General features: G+C 37.2%; 1 protein-coding gene across 6 annotated transcripts in view; it reads left to right on the forward strand.

The window, feature by feature from the left end:
• Nucleotides 1-22,966, forward strand: part of CNKSR2 (connector enhancer of kinase suppressor of Ras 2) — a 2,909,208-nt gene that overhangs the window by 1,998,702 nt on the left and 887,540 nt on the right. For all 6 annotated transcript variants that reach the window (XM_044072276.1, XM_044072278.1, XM_044072277.1 and 3 more), the window contains one exon: nt 11,527-11,738. In XM_044072276.1, the coding sequence (XP_043928211.1) occupies nt 11,527-11,738 (212 nt within the window). The remainder of the gene's footprint in view (nt 1-11,526; nt 11,739-22,966) is intronic.

Below are 22,966 nucleotides of genomic sequence, written 5' to 3' on the forward strand. Positions count from 1 at the left end.
CCCTCTGTCTAGCCAATCGGTACAGGTCCTTTTCTCCCTACTTAATTTCCAACCTTTCATACAACTCTTCATATACCCTATCCTTAGCCTTCGCCACCCCTCTCTTTGCCATGCACCTCATCTCCTTATACTCCTGTCTACTTTCTTCATATCTCTGACAATCCCACTTCTTCTTTGCCAACCTCTTTCTCTGTATACTCTCCTGTACTTCCTCATTCCACCACCATTTCTCCTTGTTGTCCTTCATCTGTCCAGATGTCATACCAAGTACCTTTCTAGCCGTCTCCCTTACTAGCTGTGCTGTAGTTACCCAGCTATTTGGTAACTTTGCTGCCACCCAGTGCCTGTCTTAACTCATCCCTGAACTCCACCTCACAATTACCCTTTTTCAATTTCCACCATTTGATCCTTGGTGCTGCCCTCACACTCCTCCTCCTCCTCTTCTTGATCACCAATGTCATCCTACAAACCACCATCCTATGCTGCCTAACTACACTTTCCCCGTTCACCACTTTACAGTCTCCAATCTCCTTCAAACTGGCCCTCCTATATAAGATATAATCCACCTGTGCGCATCTTCCTCCACTCTTGTATGTCACCCTATGCTCTTCCCTCTTGTTAAAATACATATTCACCACAGCCATGTCCATCCTTTTTGCAAAATCCACTACCATCTGACCTTCTGCATTCCTTTGTTTAACACCATACCTACCCATCACTTCCTCATCTCCTCTGTTCCCTTCACCAACATACCCCATGAATTCTGCTCCAATCACCACTCTCTCACCCTTGGGTACAGTCATCACTACTTCATCCAACTCACTCCAAAATTTTTCTTTCTCATCCATTGCACACCCAACTTGTGGAGCATATGCACTAACAACATTCATCATTACACTGTCAATTTCCAGCTTCATAAACATCACTCTATCTGACACTCTTTTCACCTTCAAAACACTCTTAGTATACTGTTCCTTCAGGATGACTTCTACGCCATTTCTCCTCCCATCCGCACTATGATAAAACAATTTGAACCCAGCCCCAATACACCTAGCCTTGCTCCCCTTCCATCTGCTCTCTTGCACACACAATATACCAACCTTCCTTCTGTCCATCATATCGGCTAGCTCTCTCCCTATACCAGTCATACTGCCAACATTCAAAGTTCTGACCCTCACTACCACAGTCCTAGCCTTTCTCCTCTCTTCCTGCCTTCAGCCATGCCTTCTGCATCTTCTCCTCCTTCAGCCAACAGTAGCCCAGTTTCTGCCAGCACCCTGTTGGCTGACAGTACTGGTGGTGGTCGTTGTTAACCCAGGCCTCGACCGATCCAGTATATAAATATTTACTGCTGTCCGCATGAAATTATTTGGAGATGTTTTACGCCAGATGCCCTTCCTGACGCAACCCTCCCCATTTATCCAAGCTTGGGACCGGCACAAAGAAATGCACTGGCTTGTGCATCCCCAGTTAATAACCATCCTGAAATCCTTTGCTTGAAAAGAAACAAGCATGTGAATTTGACAATGTGTCTTCTGTAGTATACTTATTTGTACTCTGCATTCCTTAATATAGGTCACTACTCTTTCTTTTTTATATATACCTAAGAAACCATTTACATTCAAAAATAATATGGAAAGTATTGCCATTAAGATAAGAAATGATCCCACTTGTTATGTATAACATCTTTTGTAATGTCCAATTTCAACTTATGTGTTACATGTATGCACTATTGTTTGGCAGGTTGGTCTTGTATACAGTTGTTTCTTGTCATATCCACTTGAACCTATGTCACATCTTACAGGACTTTTAATAAAATCCTTCATACAAACCATCCCATAACCTATTAACTTAATACAAACCAGAAAACTATGTGCATCTTCAAACAATGAAGTTTAATCCTCCTAATAGCAGCAATTGTCCCAGATTGACAGCTACACTCGCAAGCTTTAATTAACCTATAATTAAGGTTATCCATGCTACGATTCATGGCAGAGCCTGTTCTTCTGCTTACACAAAGTGCTGAATTGTTTGTCTTGTCTTTATTCCTCACCTAGCTGTAGAAAACAACTTGAATGGTTTCATAAAACATCATATTTTAGCCATTGAAAGAAAAACGTATTCTGTTTTATTGTCCTATTATCACCTTGCCACCATAGAAACATAAGATCCAGACACACACAGTTCCCTTCAGCTATAACCTACTTGTGTTGCACTGTGAACATTTATTTGTTAAAGGAACACTTTTACTTAACATTCAGCATTCTGTTGTTTACTTGCTTCCTGCTTTCACTTACAAACTTGTTGACCGAGCCAGTGACTTTAATCTAGTCATTCCCCTATGCAAAAGTAAGAAAAAAAATATTAATTTTATTTGTATCATGATCTGTATACTTTTACAATCCATCCCTTACCTCAACAACCCAAGATTACAGCCTATTATCTTAAACATGCTTTTGTCCAAGATTTTTCTCTTTTTACACCGCAGTGCCTACAGTTCTTAAAAGTAAACAAGATGAAAGAAAGAAGAAGAAGAAGAAAGGGCACCTGTTTACTTTATTATCCCTATAACGCACAAACTGAAAATGATTTACTATATAACATGCAGTGCATGTCATGTTTTGTAGAAATCCTGCTAAGAACAAAAATAATTTTACTGACATTTATCTCTTTCCTTCTGCTTAACGTTCTTCCAAACAGTAATGACACAAAGTAGGAAATATCTGACAAATTTAACACTTTCTATTTTTCAGCCATGTTTTACAAATGTGATTGATGCTTTGTAATGTCACATTTACTCATTAATTTCTGAGTTACTTGTTTTCTTTCTGTTGATGTCCATTTACCGGCTTCAGTCTCTGGTTCATTTCCAACATACTTCTGGTTCTTCTCATCAACTCCTATGCTCTTCTTAGTCTCTAAAAAAAATTTGCTTTTGGACATTGGAGAAAGTATTACGGGCAAAGTATCTCTATTATCAGAAGAATAAGAAGCAAAATCATCCTCTGTCTGATAGCTCACTTTTTGTTTTACAAACCTTTGTATTTCCTCTTTAGCATGTTTTACATAACAAAATGACTTTGATTCTCCAGGAAAAAAAATATTCTGAAGATAGTTGCATACACCAGCTTGAATTGTACCTTGCATCTTGGCATTCCCTGATTACTGGAATAAATTTACTCCTCTTCTGACTGGTGTACATTGAGTAATCATTTTCCACAAACACACCACTGTCACCAAATTTTAGTACTTTGCCTTTCTGCCACACTTTTGTTAGAATCAACTCGTATTGCTGGTAGTATTGCATGCTTGTTTTTAGAGGTCTTAGCTGCTGTCTTGTGGCCAGATTTGGAGCATACACCCAATGTGCCCATTCCATTAACAACTCCTGCTGTGTAATACCAGCCCAGTTGCTTATTTGTGTTTTCTTAAAATTAATACAGTCTGTCCCTTCCAGTTTCTCTGGTACAACAGGAAATCTGAGGTTTTCCCTTCTAATTGCTGTAAGCAAAAGTTTAAGACAATGCCCACTGCCAGTTAACATCACCAACCATGGATGCTTCTGAGGCAATATATGCACAACCATCTGGGAAGTAAGAGAAGGGCATCTTTTGTTAAAATGGAAATAATGAGATAAAATAAATTTATAACAAATCACATTTAAAAATATTTACAAAATAGCCATTAACCTACATGGTACCAAAGCCAGAGAGGGGCAACAGGGAAAAGATACAGTAAAAACAATAATTAAAATAATCTATGAGAAAGCAGCAGTATTAGAAGCAATGCACATAAGCTGTGCATGCAAAACACCAGGCACTGCTCTCAACAAAACCTAGAAAATGAACTTAGTAGTTTTGCAGATTTGGATAAAGATATAAAAGAAAGACTTTTCTCAATGACATTGTAATATCAATAAGGTAAATGTATGCATACTTAAAATCTAACATCTGTATAATTAGTATTATCTATTTTATTGCATCACCTATTCTGTAATGTAGTGTTCTGTACCATCACTGCTTGATTTCTGTATTTTGATTCTGTAGCTTTATCATGTTGTTTGTTTTGGAGATTTTCTCCCTGGGCATCTACTGAAAAGGGGCTCACCCTGGCCCAGTAGACCTCCCGGTAAACTCATGCAAATAAATAAATAAATAAATAAATAATGACAGACTTAAACTTTTAAATTAATTCTGGAACCCACTGATAAAAAGCACATCTCAGGAATAGTAATAATTTAGCTAGTGGCATAATCAGCAACATTAAAACTGCATTCAGAAGCAACTTAGAAAGGAAGAAACCGTAGGCTTTACAAACAGAATAGACAAATGGTTATACAAATATGTTCAGTCAGATTTTAATGTAAACATCTTGTCAAAAGTAACATTTCTTCCTCTTCAATCAGTTATTTGCTATTTTAACCTCTATTAGATTAGCTAGAAAGAACTTGTAAAAATGATTGCCCTTTTAAATCAGGAATTGGCAGAAAAGGAGGAAGTTGTTTCTTCATTTTCACTTTTTCTAGGTAAAGTCTGGATTATTCTTGGCATTTTTAAGGATTTTTATCTTGAAGCAATAATTTGATATAAAGTATTTACAAAGAATTAAAAGCAGACTGTGTGTGAATTGTGCCCTTTGTGTTTTGAAGGAATCTTTTGGCTTTGATTCTTGGTAAGTTAGAAGTGAAATCTAGTACACTGGTAGAGGCATGTTTTTCAGATGCATGTCTAGAGAAAATATTATGTTTTCTACTTGTTTCAATGTCGGTCAGTTTTTGTTTTGTACAAGCCATTTCGTCAGATGCCGATCAATATTAGATGTAGTATTAGGCATAGAATCCTCATATGTTTAAATCGCTGAGTTAATTTTTACACTCCTAGAAACTAATTTGGCCAAATTATTACTACTATAGAATTATTTAGACATTTTCTTTAGTTAGTTGTAATGCTTCCCTTAGTTCAGTGAATGAAAAATTGCTATCAGAAATAGATTTTGAAATAGGTAATGTTCTCTCTCTTCCTTTTCTGAAGTATCATGCATTTATTTTGAGTTTACTTTAATTCTCTGATGTTGAAATCAAAGAAAGTTTTGTCTTTGAAAATTGTTGTTCCATCTTCTCTTCAGTTTTGCTAGCCATGCTGGTTAAAAGACAGGCTGAAGTTTGTGGAAACTTCTAGAATGTTAGTAGAAATATAATATCTATAAATCTCCAGGATGAATGAAGAAAGATTAAAAAGCATCAGCAGAGAAAGTGTGAAGTGTAGTCGTAAATGTTGTCATTCAAAGAACTCAATGAAGCATAACGCAAATCACGAAATAGTTATCAAGTGGAGACTCTGATCTATTAGAAGCAGATGTCTTCACAGCTTGGCTACCATTTTGAAATCAGTGGCAATAATGCACTTAATTTTGCCATTTCATGTTACATTGTTGCTGAAATTTTAGCATTTAAGCAATCTTTCTTTTTTTTACATTTTGTAAAGGGATCTAACATTCCTCTTAACTTTTTTACCAAGAAGTTTGGTTTGTAATACTAGTGCCTTTCTGCAGGTATAACACAAACCTCAAACTGCAATTTTCATGTTTCATACACTGCCACTCGGTTAATTTTATTAAGGCAAAATATTATAATAATGTAGTTAAACTACTCTGCTTAGTTTTATCAGTGTTTAGAGAATGGGTAAACTATACATCATCACACTAATTGGAGAACAAACGTTATCCAGCAGGATATTAATGTACAAGTAATACCCGCTGACAAATGAGTCCGCTGCTTCATGGTAGCATAGCACACTGCCGTGGAGTTTGGACTGAAAAAAAAAATAGCGTCCGCCATTATTTTACACTCGTTAAACAGCAGTTCTGTTGTTTAGCACGTGTAAAATGTAAAAAAAAAGAGAGAGACTGTGTGTGTGTGTGTGTGTGTGTGTGTGTGTGTGTGTGTGTGTGTGTGTGTGTGTGTGTGTGCGCGCGAGATTAAGAGAGGTGGAGAGAAAGTGAGAGAGATTGTGTGTGACTGAATGCATGTATGAAAGCAGCAGAGACTGTGTGTATGTGAGACTGAGAAAGAGTGAGAACGATCTTCTGTGAGTGAATGTGTGCATAAACGGAGAGGAGAATGTGTGTGTATATGTATGTGTGTGTGAAAGCAGAAGAGACTGTGTATGTGTGTATATGAGAGAGAGAGAAAGAATGGGCTCTATGTAAAATTGTTGTGTTGTACTTGTTTATTCTTTTAAGCACTATATTATCTATTTTATGTATTTGTGATGTAAAATGCTTCCTCCAACACCATTAGCACATACTATAGCAAGTTTAAAATACTAAGTAGAGGAACTATTTTACATTAAACTATGTAAAAAAAATAATGTAGTACTTAAAAAAAAAAAAAGTAAAATACAGCAATTTTACAGAGACACCATTCTGTTGTTTTAATAAAAGAAGGAGTTAATCCAGCAGTGTCCTGCCATTCTTCTTTCTTTTTATAAGCACAATAATGACCTCTAGGATGTGTCTTAATATGTAATTAAAGCCCTTCCAGGGGTGTAGAGGCCCTATGCCTATGGCGTCAGGCATCATAACACCGCCGGGTGGGCGTTAATTACAAATTAACACACACCCTACCAGGCATTATTGCTTGCTTATTAGAATATGTTTATTTCTTAAACAAATTGCTGATGTGGGGGAAACAGATGTAGTGCACATTGTGTGAATATAATCATCTGTCAGCCGTTGTCTTGAGTTTGACTAGTATTCTGTATTTCAGAAACATTTGAGTTGTTAAAAAGAAGATGCTGAAAGTAATGTTTGTGCAAAGTCTCACCTATTCAGGTACTTGTACTAAAAAAAGGCCCAAATACTAGTCTTCAAAACCAGAAGCATATTTTACACTCTTAGAGCTATACTTAAATCATTGTTTGAATTTCAGCCCCATTTCCTCACATTAAGCATTTGTTGAAGTCTGTTACATTTTTCATAGAGAATCTGATTATATTGCACTGGAAAAGAGCTTGGGTTGGTACTTACTTATCAGAAAGATAGTCCTCAGATATTCTTTTGTGGGCTTTTAGACATTTGCAAAACTACCTAGTTGTATGAAAATATACCTCCAGTCAAGAACTAGACAATTCATACATTCTCATTGGGTTAATGGCTTAAAGAGTTCACTATACTTTCAAAATGCACTTTGTTTTGTCTTATACTACGTCAATGGGAATTGATAAAATTTTGTACTTTCTATGCTCCTTTATTAATATATCTAACTGCAAACCACAAAAAAAGCACATTGCTGTCAGTAGAATTGCAGTCCTTGAAAATATAAACCATTAATTTCTACAGGTGCTGATACGGCATCTTTACTCATTTGTAGAAAAGTGTACTTTAAAATGATTCACAGAATATTGTCTTGAATTCAAGTTGCACTATTAAGTAATCAGATGTATCTTGAATAAAGTGAAATTTTTTTCCCAGTTATTTTGTAGTAACATTTTAATGAGATGAGTTTCTAAAAATATTTTTTACATCACAAAGCAAAATTTCATGCAACCTGCTGCTCAGAAAAGTGACAGGTAAGTATTTTTACTTCATTTCCATGTGTATTTGATAGTACACTATGTTTTAAGAATAAAACAACTTTACTTCAGTTACGTCTGTACTTCTGATCAGTAACATTCTGGAAGGTGTTGAGTATTCTGTTGTCATTTAAAGTAGTCCATTTTTGTCACTGAAAAGGTGGTACTAAACACACTCAAGAGTTCATTATAAGTTTTGTCTATACATGCATCTTCTCTACTTTTCTTCATCTACATATCCAACCTTACCATGTAATGTCTCACTTCTTCATGCTCTACTTTCTGACCTGGCGTATAATCCTGAGCTGCCAATTTGAGCTTTCTCCTATAGTGTTTCCCACTCTTTATATTTACATACATACAGTTGTTGATTATGCAATGTTTATTTGTTATATCACCCTGGTGACATCACTGTAACTAAATATTTGTTGTTTTCATCTTTCTAGCCTGTACTGGACCTGCAGTTGGTCAGATCTTGATCATTGTTCTACCCCGCTAAACATATACAAATCATTAAATTAATACACACACATACCTAAACATGAAACTTACATGCATACATACATACATATATACGTATTCATAAAAATGGAATCTTGGTAGTAAATTTCCATGGTTTAGGCTGTTTGATGCAAAAAATGAACTTTATGCTGTATTGTTGTGTTTCATTCTCTTCCATCTACAATTGCATATTGTTTGGTTGTAAATGTACCCCTTAACCAGACAGTGCTGCTATTTTGCCCCTATAAAAAGTTGTGTTGCATGTGTGTGTGTGTGTGTGTGTGTGTGTGTGTGTGTGTGTTGTAACAATTTACATTTGTAAAGAGGTGCAATAAAAATGTGTCTGTCCTGGTGTTTAGAGAGCTTTACTGCCACCAAAGAGTATGCTCCTTTGAAGCTTGTCAGGATCAGTGGCCAGCTTGGCTTTCCTTTGCCGGACAGGTAAATTCCTTTGGGGGGAAAAAACTGCCATTCTCATATGTTTTCTGAGGTTTTGTTACTTTCAACTTCAGGAAAGTTATATTAAAGCTTGGAGTGTTGTGTTTTAATGGACTCTCTTGAGACTGTAATGTACTTTTGAGTGGAGCACTCATTTTTTGTCAGTTTTAAAGTAGTGTAAATTAACTGATAGCATATTCTGTGGAGAAATTGAGTTTAATTTTCCTTTGTGGGCCAGTCATAGTGTTTGGAAGTGCCTTTTACCATGTTTTTTTCTGTTTAAAAAGTAACTTCTGTGGACTGGTGGTTTTACTGGCATTTCCTGCTTGTCTTCACAGGGAAAGGGGCACCAGTTTTGGCTTGACCATGGAATAGATTGCCAGTCCCATGGTCTGTTCTTCTTCCAGCCTCAAAAAGAAAAAAAAAGTTATGTAAACAGCCTTTGCCACTATAGCAGGCAAGCAATTTGCCTCAGCCACAGGTGGGTGACTCTGCCGTGGCCATTTAATGTGCCTCAGACCACTCATCTTTTACACTGAATCCCTCTAATGTAGCACCTAATGCCATCCTCTGCAGCTGTTGGGAGTCCCCTCAGTGGGTAAGGGAGTGATGCTGTTGCTGGTCCTGGGAAAGAAAACAAGCAAGCTTTCCCTGTTATGTGAGAATGCTGTGTCTATCTCTGGGGAAGCAGCCGCTGCCATTAGTAACATGGTTTGCCCCATTTTTTTGTCAAAAATAAACAGAAGACCAGACATGTTTCTACTCCTCCTCAAATTTGTATGGATAGGACTAGTTTACTGAGACTGGCTTGGGGTTTAATTCACACTATTGATCTTACTTATTAGAGTAGTTTCTCGCAAAAGAAAGAGGGATGCCTCTTTTCTGAAAGAAATTCAAGATTCTGAATCTGAACAGGAAGATGCAGGGATAGATTCAAGGTTTAGTCCTTAGAATTCTGATTCAGACTCAGAGGAGAGTTCAGTTTCTGATTCTACCTGTGGGGGTTTCTCTTTCTCTGAGACTATTGCTGGAATGTCCAAGTGTTTTCAGTGGGAAAACACTAATGCTTCTCAGTCCCTCAGAAAATATTAAAATAATATGAGTTGTGACAGAAGGATTTTCCAGAACCTACACCCATTCCTGCTCTCTTTAGAGGACGTCTGTGTTTTTTTTCCTGATAGTCAGCAAACTATGCCTACAAAGGCAGATCACATCATGATAACTATTACTTGACTCCACTCCTGCTAAGCACTTAGTTAATTCCAGCCATACTAGTTCTAATAAGGATGGGAACGTTTATTGATAGGTATGTGGAAAAAGGTGTATATTTCTGCAACTCTGTTTTTCAGAATTTTAAATTGTCATATGTTAAAGTTTATTCTGACATATTATGAAAGTATGAGGATTGCTTTAACCATAGTTTCTTCTTGTGAAGAAAAACAGTATTTTAAATAACTTAGTTTCTTCTGCAGCACAGGTCACTAATTGTTTGCAGTGTATGTATGATTCTGTTGATACTTCTTCCAGGGCTATGGCTACTGGTACTGTTTTAAGGAAGTTTGCTTGGCTGCATTCTCAGAACCACCCATACTATATTAAAATTAGATTTTTAAATTCTTCCTCAGATAGAGATTTAGTGTCTGGACCCTCTGCTGCAGAAGTGATCAAAAAGTGTGATAAAAGGGTCAAGCTGATCCAGGAAATCTCTAAGATTGTTCGTCCCTCCTTTTTCAAATTGTTCAAGGGATTTTCTTTCTCCTCATCCAGTTTTGGCAAAAAGCAAAATAAACTGTCTCAACAGAATTCATGTAAACAGACATTTAAGAAGAAGAGTCAAGGGAGTTCCAAAAAGAAGCCTCAAACCTCCCAAAACCATGGACAGTCCAACAATTTTGAAGTTTGAATGACCATGCAAGAGACCTTGTGATTCCCTTCCACCCTGGCCCCTTTTCTGTTCTAGAAAGTCTGAATCTCCACTTTTCTCTGTGGTAACTGATAGTTTCAGGCAAACTGGTTTTGAAAATAATTCAACTGGGTTACAGATGGCAGTGGTAGGAAATTTCACCATTCCAGGATGTAGTTCTTAATCCTGCATATCAGTTTTATTTAAAGATAGTCTTAGTGCTAAAAAAACAAACAAAAAAATGCTTGGTGAGCAGTTCTAGATGTGGCATTCCTTTGAGATAATGTCCAACTTGAAAATGATGTCACGTCACAGCCTGTTACCTGTTCTTTCTCTTTCAAGTTTCTGGTAACACTAGCCTTAAAAGATGCTTATCATTATATACTTATTCATCCAGACTTCAAGCGTTTTTAAGGTTTTGTGTCTCTAGATCACATTCAGTTTCATGCCTTACCTTTTGGACTATCCACTGCACCAAGAGTTGACTTTGACTGTAGGGTAACTTTTCCCTTTTTCCTGTTTGTGCAAACCTGGAGTCAGTGTGTTTAAGTTCCAGAGATGTAGGGACAGAGACCCACCCCGTAAAACCAATTTATATTTAGATTTGTTGATGATCACAGATAGAATGTTTTGTATTACATTTGCGATCACTTTATTTACTACCTTTTTTCAGTAGTTATCATTGATGAGATTGATATCTTTTCAGCTTAGACTCATTGACAATAATTCATTATATACCCTTATGTCTCAGTGGCTTCTTGGTCATGGATAGCCATAGATGTGAGTGCAGTGGTACAGTCCTTTTACAGTTCAAACAGTAATATCGAAGGACAGTGAATTTGCTGAAAGTGATTGCCTACACTGTTTGTAAAAAAGGCAATCATTTTTACAGGGAAGAAAGCATTCTCAGTGCTTTCAGACATTTTCTTAGCTGATTATACAGATGGAAGGAAGTATGTTTGAGGCTGAGGTGGCACCACATTAATGACTCTTATCCATATAGATTGAATTTGATATCACACCATTCTAGATGTTACTGTACCAGCCTCAGTTTTACTGAGAAATTACACATTGTTTTTCTGGCATTCCCACTGTTTCTGTTCTTCTCTTAAGGGATGAGAAAGGGAATCTTCCTTCTGAAGATATCAGCAGACATGGAATAGCTAAGCCAGTCAGCAAAGGTTCTGAATCTCCAAATTCATTCCTGGATCAAGAATATCGAAAGCGTTTCACTGTAGTTGAAGAAGATGCCGTACTGTACTGTTATGAATATGATAAAGGAAGAGGAGGAGGACCAGGAAGACGGGATAGTACACCGACTTATGGTGAGAAGAAAACTTTTCTGTTATCACGTAAAGTCCAGTACATTGTCGTGTAACATAAACATTTTGTATACCATATTGAAAATTCATTTTATCTTAATATATGCATTACTCTGTTTCACAACCTTGTGACTCAAAAAAAAGATATTTGTGCATTTATGATAGTGATGATCTTAGCAATGCAAGAGGTTTAAAAATGAGCTATACAAGAGTATCTTGTTGAGTAATTATAAAACAGAGGATGCCAGTGCACTGTCCTACATAGAGTCACAGCTGAAAGATTGCATTACACAAATTTGAGGATTTTTTTAATTTATGAAGAAAGTAGTATATGAGAATGGTATGGTGATGAGGCTTTATCTAGTTTTACTAGACATATTAATGCAAATACTAGCCTGTTTTTAAGGGGAAGGTACGGTAACAGCCTGGGAAAAGTATTGGCTGTGTAGCTGATCAGAGAGACAAAGAAGTATAAATTGTGCTTACACTGTTGAAAGAAGAATAAAAATAGAATACTTTTGGTGTAAGAGTTCTGAGTACCTCAATCATAGCTCTCAACTGTCCAAATAAATTCACTAAATAATGACATACATTTGAGTTCCAGACTTTTTGTCCTTCTGAAACTCATGCTAATGCAAATCTTGTTCTTCTAATAACTTTCTAAGCTTCTAAGAGGAATATTTAAAATCTGTAACTATTTTGGGCTTTTGTCCACTTATTATTTTAGGTTTTGTTTAAATTTCTTGAACTATGTAACATACATCTCAACTGTACAGATTCTTGCAGAATGTGCAGATTTTGGACTTATATTTTTGGTCTGTATTTCATAAAATTGTGGTTTTCTGGCAAATCAGTGGCAAATCATTAAAGATTGAAGTTAGAAAATAATGACAGACATTTGAGTTTCAAACTTCATATCCTTCAGAAAATTCATGCTAATGCAAAATCTGTTATTCTATCAACTTTCTAAGTTGGGAAGAGGAATAATTAAAAATTGTCCCTATTTTTCTGCCCTTGTCCCACTTTTATTTATGGCTTTGTCCAGATTTATTGCTCTAAGTGGTTGAGAGGTATGACCTAAATCAACAGTACTCCATGCACTCTGGGGAGAAAAATGAGGGATAAACTTTATTATTGGGAGAAATGTTTTCAGCAATAAAGCTAGCAGGAGGTATTTGGGTAACAAATGAATTCTTTATGTAACATTTTTGCAAGAATTTGGTATAAAGGCTGTGAGAATGTTTGTGATACATAGTGAGGTATATACATTAGAAAATGGAAACTATTATCCTGATGTACAAATAGCAAAATTTCATTTTGAGTGCTACAGATAGCTCCAGAGTCACTATCTGTCTATGTTGAGTAAGTTTGTCTATGGTACCAGTGTGGAGGATAGTATCAAAGTCATTGGTAAGGTCAAATAACCAGCATACAATGTCAGGCCGTCCCAGAGGGCTTTACTGTAACCTACATTTTACAAATCCAGATTAGATGCAGGGTTTTTAGATTGCTTATAAATTATTCACAGACTGTGTTCAGGAACAACAATTACTTTAGACTGTAAAAAAAAAAAAAAAAAAAAATACAAGGGAATAGAACATACTAGATGTTGTTTGTATTCCTAAAGAAATTATTGTCACTTCACGTCAAATTCTACCACTGTTGATCTGTAGAGACCATGGTTTATAAAGGTTAATTTGTTTTTAGATAATTCTGCCAAATTGAAATCTAAACCAATGCACAGAAGATTAATTACAGATTATATGGAAGCAAAGCATTCACAATGTAAAACTAATTGGAGTGATGCATTCACTGAAAAAACTGCAGAAGGAATGTGAAAAGTTTTGAAAGAGAAATTGTTTAATTGCAAAAAATTTTAACATCAAGATCTAGACATACAACATGAGGGGGATATATTTTTTAGAACTGATTAAGGTGAGAGACAAAAATACAATAAATGGAAACGGTTGAACTACATAGGGCATTTAGACACAACTACCTCTGGGAATGTTTGGGATTATCAAAAAGTAGTAGGCAATCATCAGACAACCTATGTACAAGATTCTATAGCAATGAGAAGTATACTAATTGGTTTTATGAGAGAGCAGTTGATGCATGGACAGACTATTTAATTACATTAAAGCAAGCGCTAGTTTAGATATTATTAAGAACAGCCTGGACACTTATTATGGGAGCAACTGTTTTGGGATATTGGCAGGCTAGAGGTGCGTTAATGGCATTGCTTGAAATATTTGTACTTATGTATGTATGCAGGTATATAAATTATTGTTTATTAGCTAGTTGTGCACTGCATAACTTTATGGATAGTTTTCTATGAAACTAATAGGTCGATAGTTTTAGGAGGTTCTATTATGGGGCCACATTTGTTTAATGGTATTATCATGGCCTCTATTCACTTTTCAGATACACAGCCCATGTAGAGATTTAAACTGAAGAGGTTTAAGAAGGATTCTGTTAAGTAGTGATTGATGCTTACTATAATATTTTAATATGCTTACTTTAATACTTGTTTGCTACATACTGGCCTCAGTGACACAGATACAGACTGTTTAACAGCTTCAGTCTATGGAGACTGTCAGAGATATTATAAAGTCCCATGGCGCTGTTATTTTTGGCTTAGGATAGTGTATTTATAAGTTGGTCCAGGGTGATTTGAGAGGTATGGATGGTTGATAGTGGTGCGTGCATCTCTCTGTGTTGCTGGTGTGAAATTAGCAACAACTTTGTCTTTGAGGATGCCAACAATAACTTTGGAATCAGAGTGGAAAACTCCACTGGAAGTTTGTTAAAGTAGTGGGCATCATTTTAGGCTTCCTAATGTAACAGAAAACCCTTAAGGTTATCATATTCTTCTCTTTTCAGAGACATAACCCAAGGATTGACTTAAATTTCCTTAGTCCAATATGTTCCCATATAAAAGGGGTCCTTAAAAGCTTTAAATACCTGTATTAGGGCCCACCCTTGTTGTCTGTAATGCTTGCTGTTCATCCTTCTACCATTGAGCTGTGCTACCTTGATTGCATCCAAACTGGAATTTGTTAAGTGCGTATGCATAAACTTGTCTTTGCATAAAAAAACTATAAAGGCACAAAGGTATTAGCTGGTAAATGTAATACGTTTGACAAGATGTGTGGCCATTGGTTTGCATTAAGCGGGCCTACTAACCATGCCATTCATAACAGGCACATGCTAGATCTGTATGAAAGGACACCAGTTTAGCTGATTGTTGAAGCCATTTAATTTATTTTTGAACTTCCTCATCATTCTTGTTGATGGAGAAATACTTTTCAGAACCAGTGGTTTTCCTTCTGCCATATAAACAAATAAAATGTCATTCTCATTTTTAGCACACTGAAGTGTCCTGAAGGTCATGCAGTGTCCCTAATCTTAGCTCCAGATAAGTAGCTTACTGTAGCACTCTTTTTTGTTCAGTCTGGTTGGTGTAGTTTTGGAGTGTTTAGTTATGGAATCATCATTAACAAGGATCTTGTGAGTCTTTGACGGCCTGTGAACCTTAGAGAAGCAAGACTGCAGTTTTGGTGATTTGTCATAGAAGTATGTGTGGGAGGAGGTGTGGACAGAAAATTTTGAGTCCCTGGGAAGCTCAGGTTTGCTACATACTGGCCTCAGTTACACAGGTACAGACTGTTTAACAGCCTCAGTCTATGGTGTTAGGTTGATATGCCGATGTTTATGAACACTGGATATTGTTGCTAGAAAAGTTTCCAGACAAAGTGTTTACTTCTCTTGCATATATAATAAAATTGGTCCAGAAATAACAGGCTGTCAGTAGGTATGAATCAGTTGTTGTACTGTCTGAAAAGTCCTAGAAGTAGCACAGTGGCAAGAGAAGAGTTAAGAGCAACCATAATGATATGAGCTACACTGGTATTGCTAAGGGTATTACTGGAAATGTAAAGGTTACCAACAATCAGAAGTAGTAATGGATGCATTGTCTACTACCTGGCTATTCCTAGTACTGGTCTCCCTACAGCTAGTAAACCAGGAAAGCAGTATTTTCAAAGAAAAAATAAGTTTTAGGAGTAAACAAAAAGAACCATATTAACAATGTTATCTCAAAGAAGTTTATGCACATAGTATATAGTACAGGTACAGAACTGACCATATTTATGGTGGTTGCTAGTATATATATATATATATATATATATATATATATATATGTGTATATATATATATATATATATATATATATATATATATATATATATATATATATATACACACTATGGGAGGGCCACTTACACTGTCAATGGCACCTTGTAGTGATTGAAGGAAGGCAAGTGGTGACAGATAGTTTTGATGGTTGAGGACACATTTCACTACATGAAGCCATTGCCACTGAAACTATTAAAGAACTGGAAGGATAGGAGAACGTAACTCTATTTGTAATACAGGAAATAAGAGGATCATTGTTTCTGTTTATAATGCATATCACTGTTAATGTGTTCCATGAGGAAGGTATGGAATATTTTTATTTTCTTCTTTTCAGTGAAAGACATGGCTAAAAACGGATGCTGCAAAGCATTTACATAAAGAGGCTGTGAAAAACCAAAAGCAAAAGGGCAAAACACAGGACTAGGCCTTAAAGTTGTGTAGGCAAGATATTTGTTATATGAAACTGTTTGAAAGCTAGCTGAAAATTTAGCTTGCTTTGGGGATCATTAAAACAAGACACTATTAAGAAACACTTTGCTGAAAACATAAAATAAAAAGATGAAAAATATTTTTCAAAATGAAGCATATGAAGAGTGCATGAAGATTTAAAATAATACAATGTGCTTGGAGATGAGAGGTAGATTTGAAAGGCTTTAACTGACTTATAAATGGTGCAGCAATAACATGCATTTAAGTGGCTGTGCTGTTTACTCGTGCATCTGCAAAAGATTCTAACAACTCACTTTATTGCCCTTCTTAAACTACTATACCTACTTCTAATTAACACAACCAAATTACTGTTCCATTGCTACATTTCTAGTGACATTCAAACTTGCTTAGGTCCTCTCTGTTGTATTTCATAAATTACTCCAACCTATCTTGTACATCAGTCTGTAAAGTCTCACTACAAGGCTTGTAAATTTAATGTTTTTGAATATCAATTCAAATGTTATTATACTGACTATTATGGGTTGCATTCACTGAAACTACATTACAAAATGTGTTATTGTAAATACTGATTGCTTAAATATGATTCCTTGGAGCTTTTCTCCCAGGGCTTCTACTGAAAATGACACCTATGTATAGTTGGACTTTCCCAATAAACAAATGTCAGTAAATAAATAGCATTACTCTAACTCCTAAAACAGACTTGAAACAAAGAGGAGGAGCAGCTAATGTTATAAATATGATATAGAAGGAACATTAATGCAGATAGGAGTTGAGACTGGAGACAGGAATATGAGATGTAGATATGACGCTGCAGTGCATAAACTTGCAAAGTATCATAATATTAAGAGATCAGAGGCATGCCTTGCTCTAGTCTTGTCCACCAACTCAGCATTACAAATGTGGTTTGGTGGACTGTATAAAAGCACAGTGTAAAATTTAAACCCCAGCAGGACAGAAGATCCACAAAAGATGTTTATTGAGCGCTTTCGTTTGGTATAATACAAAACATCATCAGAATATCTAGTAGAAAAACAGACAGACAACTGACTCAACAAAATTTATATGTGTGTATATATATATATATATATATATATATATATATATATATATATATATACATTTTGTTGAGTCAGTTGTCTGTCTTTCTACTAGATATTCTGATGAAGTTTTGTATTATACCAAACGAAAGCGCTCAATAAATATCTTTTGTGGATCTTATGTCCTGCTGGGGTTTATTTTTACTGGTTTGCTTTTCATTCGTGTTTACAGTGTAAAATTTAAAATCTTGCATTTTGTAATACAAATCAATATAGTGTATAGTCCTATGGGGATAGGAGTTGGTGCATTTTGTGTGGGGAAGATAAGCAGCAAAATTAAATCATTCATTAGAAAAATAAGGAAGAGTCCTATCTGTGAATAAAAGAGAAATGTATTAAATTAGAAAAATAGGGAGTGGTCATTAAGGAGTATGGTACAGGGTGCCTGGGTTACATTTAACAACCTGTGAAGATGGTGATGGTGGGTAACAAAGAGAGGAGGATGGGATGATGAGGCTGTTAAACAAAAAACATTTGTGTGAAGAGTAGCTATGAAGTCAACAAATGACTCCCCAAGTTATGTAGACATCCTACAGAAAGGCCTTACTGAGACCAATGACTGGTGTCAAAACCAAGGCATAAAGTTTAATGCCAAAAAATGCATCATCATCCCCTGTGGGAAAAACTAATTTCCCACTAATTACCACATCGATGGGAGACCACTGAACACTGAAGGCGTTATAAGAGATCTGGTGACACAGGTTGACAGCAACCTCTCCTTTGACCATCACATTGCCACTGTAGTCAGAAAGTCCTTCTATGTGGCACATCTCATTACCAAGGGTTTTGCATCTAGGAAGAAAGAGGCCATCATCTCTCTCTACTCTTCTCTCATTAGGTCAGTCATTGAGTATAATGCCCCATTTGGCATGTACCTCACTAGACACATGCAACAGATGGAAGGGCCACAAAAGTACCTTAGAAAGAGGATCCTAGGCCTTAAACACATGTCCTACATGGACAGACACAAAAAACTACAGCTATTCTGTGTCTCATGTCATCTACTAAGAGGCGACCTCTGCTTGACTTACAAAGCCATGTCTGACCCAGCTCTGCTAGAAATGCTACATCTAAAGAAATCCTAATACCTCTGTTCCACATGCTCCAGAGACCTCAATCTCATTACCACAATCAACAGAACATGCTGGAGGGACAGTTTCATAACCCAAATACTGCCCATGCTTTGGAATAGACTTCCCATACATGTCAAGCAGAGCACTTCACTGGCCCTCTTCAAGAGAAATCTTGATGAGTGGATGGGAAATAGAAAGTTCCCCCCAGGGATCATTCCAGTGGCTCTACTTGATAGAGGCACTGGGAACTAACGTCGGGTGGCACAATGCCAGGGCACTTCTATGGGCTAGGCTTGTAAAGGCTCCAGGGCCATTAGCCTAGTACACACCAATGAACTTATGAGTACCTATCCAAGTGGATACCAACTATTGTGCGAATTTACATATATTAGCTGCAGAGACCTTTTTCAGTGACCTGTTGGGGACACATTGGGGTATCTCAGGCATCTGCCTTGAGAAAGTTCCATCAGGTCCTCAATGCCATGCTTCCGCATATTGGAGAGTGCATGTATTTCACATGTATCCCAGAGTAGAGAACAAGCATTTGGGAAAATATACAGGGGAAGACAAAGAAGGCTCACAACCAGAGCTGAGGCAGAATTAGGCATAATACATTACATCCCTGACAAAGTGACAGTGTCTGATCCATGACGTAGATAACACATGATAATATGTAACACCAAAGCAGTGTATGGTCTGGCCACACTGCCCTTCAGATATCAACAAATTCACAATGGATGGGGGGGTAGGCAGGGCACAGTCATTATTACTTGCACAGGTGTGGGGGATACATTGAAAGCTGTCTGCAACACTGCAAAATGGGTAGAATCATAGGAGTTGAATGCAGCTAGCTGTGCCAAGGCTGGGTACATCCCAGTGCAGGGAGGAAATTGAACTACAAAACCTTTACATGGCCATACTCAGCAGGTTTCCTGTGGGCAAAGGCTGAGCAACATCTTCATCCACAGATTGGAGTGTCAGATCATATGCCAGAAAATAGTAGCATAGCTAGGGTGGGATGAGATGAACAACAGCACTGGGCACAAAGTGTTAGGGGGTGGCATGGTTAGCCAGTCCTGAACTCTTTCCAATGCAATACTGGCTAATAAAAGCTGGTATTGCATTTGATAGCAAATCTGAAAGCTGTAGCTCTCCATGTGTGGTCAAAACTGTAGCAACTGCTTGCTACATTGTAGCAAACAATATGTTGCATTTTAAGGTAAAAAAAAAAAAATCCTGAGTACCGTAGTACTTCATACCCACATGAATGCAGGGAGGACATGCATACTCCACAGAGAAGGCACCCCAGCTGAGAATCGAACCAGAGAACCTCTTGCTGTGAGGTGACAATGCTACCACTGCACCACTGTGCCATCCATAGGACATGAAGTTTTTTTTTTTTTTTTTTTTTGCTGTTCACTTGAACTGATGAGAGGGTGAGGCGCTGGTGCTTTGTACTGGTACAGCGCATTGGTTGAACAAGCAGCACTTCTGCCAGCATGCAGTATTAATTGCACATGTCCTTTGGCACAATGCATCCCATGCATGTTTATCTCATGTTTGGACCCTCCAGTGGCCATGGGCACCATAGCCAGTAGACCTGGACTGGAAGGGAGTCATAATGGGTTAAAAGAATGCAACAATGGAAGCAACATTCATCACCACCACTGAGTTCTGTAACAATATTGTTTTCTTAAGCTGATCCCCCAGGTTACTGTGCATATCCTCCCACAAGTCACAGTGCATACTTACCAGCTCCAGAGTGCTGTCTATGTAGCGGTTGTTTTTCACTTTGATCTCTAACCTGCATATCTACTGCTTGATTCCAAGTGCTGCATTTATGTCAGTGGCAGTATAGGAATTATGCTGGTGTTGGAATTCCTCTTCATCTCTTACCTGTGGTGGGTATACCACATTTGTGGAACTCTGAACATCAAAAGCTTTGAACAGTGTTGCATAGGAGGAGTCAGTGTGAGTCTCTCACCTACAAGTTGGAGGGGCTCCACTGGGGCCATGTGTTCACTACTGACCTTCACAGGTGACACTGTACCTATGAATGTAGGTGTTTTCCCTCCTTCCAGAGTATCACATGCATTGTCACTGTGGTTCAAGCATAGTGCCCTCATCAGCCCTCTGTTGCCCCACTATGTTGGACCTTCCACAAGACAAAAGTGTGAATGTATGTAATACATGACAGCAGTGTGAGCCAAAAGTCTTATGACTGTACTTCCCCTATGGTATGCTTACTGAGACACGCATTAAACATTGCTATAAATGATTTGCAACATGTACATTGGGCAGGATGTTGTGCTTAGGTTCCTATATGACAGAGATACAGGTAACCATTAATCATATCTACTCTTATGACACACTGTGGCAGGATGGTCAGTACTAACAAGGTGCACCAACTATGGAAACAGGTAGTAGGTACTAGGCCTGCACCTACATCCAAGCCACATCTTCTTGTGAGTGACTAGTCCTTCTAGCCAATCAACGATGCCAACAACTCCTCAATCTCTGCCAGATGCATCACTATTGGTTGCCCCATGCCATGGTGACCCTATACACGGTGATGTCGGAAGCCTTATGCTATGCAAAGGAGGACATATATGTAACCCTTCTTCATACCTGTTGTAGGAGCATTTTTGACCTCCCATAACAGTCACATCCTGAACAATGCCCTGTCAGATCTAGTCCTGACGTGCTGGTCATCAACACCTTTGGCCAGTACACTCATGTCAGGCATGTAGAAGGCTTGCAGTAGCACATCATTCTTCTGGCTTGTGAACTTCTACAAGACATATGTCTCATGTCATGGTTTAATTCTAGCAGCTGCAATATTGCATACTGCTGCACATAATGTGTTAGAAACAATATCTGATTTTTTATGATATTGTGTACTTCACTTGTGCATGCTGTGGCTATCCTGTTGTAGTGTTTCACAACCTATTAACTCTGCCCATCATTTTTATGTGGCTATATGCTTGGCATGTTGGTGCTGTCTCTTGCCTTTTGCATCCATAATTAGCTGTGTATTGCTTTGTGAAGTGAATACACTCAACTTTAGTATTGCACAGGCATACTGCACACTTCTATTTAATCACAACATATTGGCAATGTTTATGTCCCTCCATTTATCCTTGTGTAATTACTATCACTGAAACAATGACGTTCTAAATGGTTTCTCACATGGTTTATTTAATATCTTCAGTGTTGGTTATGGGGCAGAGGGCTCCCTATTGAAAAGCTGGCATTTGTAATGTCGAGTGCTTACAAACTGAAAAAAAGGTTGAAAACTGAGGAGAAGTGCAAATTTTGAAGATCGCTCTTTTCCTTTAAACGTCTTTTCTGCTGAGAGGAAAGCCCCTCTGCTCTCCTGAAGTTGATATATATATATATATATATATATATATATATATATATATATATACTGTATAGATATAGATATATGTATATACCAGCTAAAAAATCATCATACCTCAGAGAAAAGGGAATATTCCAAGAAATGGCCATCTTTGACTTAATATATGTAAGTCTGTTTTTTCGGCCATTTAATCACTGTGTTTCAGAAATCGGTCTTGCAGGTCGTGATATTTCAAATGGTAACTGAAGTGGAGTCATAAGTGCAAACTGAGCACCTTGCAGGCCGGCTTCTGTGAACCAGTTCTATTAAACTTTAAATACAGTAATGCTAGTTTCTGATTTTATATGAGGCATTATTAGCACAGCATGAATACCTATATCATGTGCATTCGTTTTTACTTATTCTGACAGAATACCTCACTTATTTATGTTTTCTGAAAATGCTGCGTGGAAAACAATTTTAAATTATTTGTGTCTTCAACATAGAAAACATCAGAAGACTTGCATAATATTGGTCCTGTTTTCTTTTTAATGCATTTCTTTTTTTTTTCTCCCTTTTTTCTGCTGTCATTCCCTGACTTAAATGTTTGCCGCTTTTCGCCTGCTGAATCTTTTCCTCTTTCTGTCCAGATCTTTTAACATTTCTGTCATCTTTTCAAAAGATCAGTTTGACTGGAAATTGCTGTGGGCTATTCCTGTAGCATCACTGTCAGAATGCATGTTTTCTTTATGTTCGTTTTCAGTCACGTATTTCTCCTTTGTTGCTCTTGCTCTGTATTTTAGAAATACTTCCTCTGAGCTGTAATAAATTCTGATTCATGTGAAGAATTCCTAACACTCTGGGAAAGCACATCTCTCTGTCATTTATACAATTTGTATAAGAAGTCACACAGGGTACAGACCTCAGAGCCATTGCGGAGATGTTTTTTCTGTGGATAGTAGAGGTTCAAGCTGAACATTGCATGTAGTGCTTAGAGGGGAATTCCATGTACTTCAGAAGCTGAAAATGAGTTTACAGAATGTGCAGGACTGTGCAAGGGTTAGAGTTACT

This window comes from Protopterus annectens, chromosome 5.part0, assembly GCF_019279795.1.
Source record: "Protopterus annectens isolate FY-2018-M chromosome 5.part0, PAN1.0, whole genome shotgun sequence".
In the NCBI taxonomy this organism is placed as follows: Eukaryota; Metazoa; Chordata; order Ceratodontiformes; family Protopteridae; genus Protopterus; species Protopterus annectens.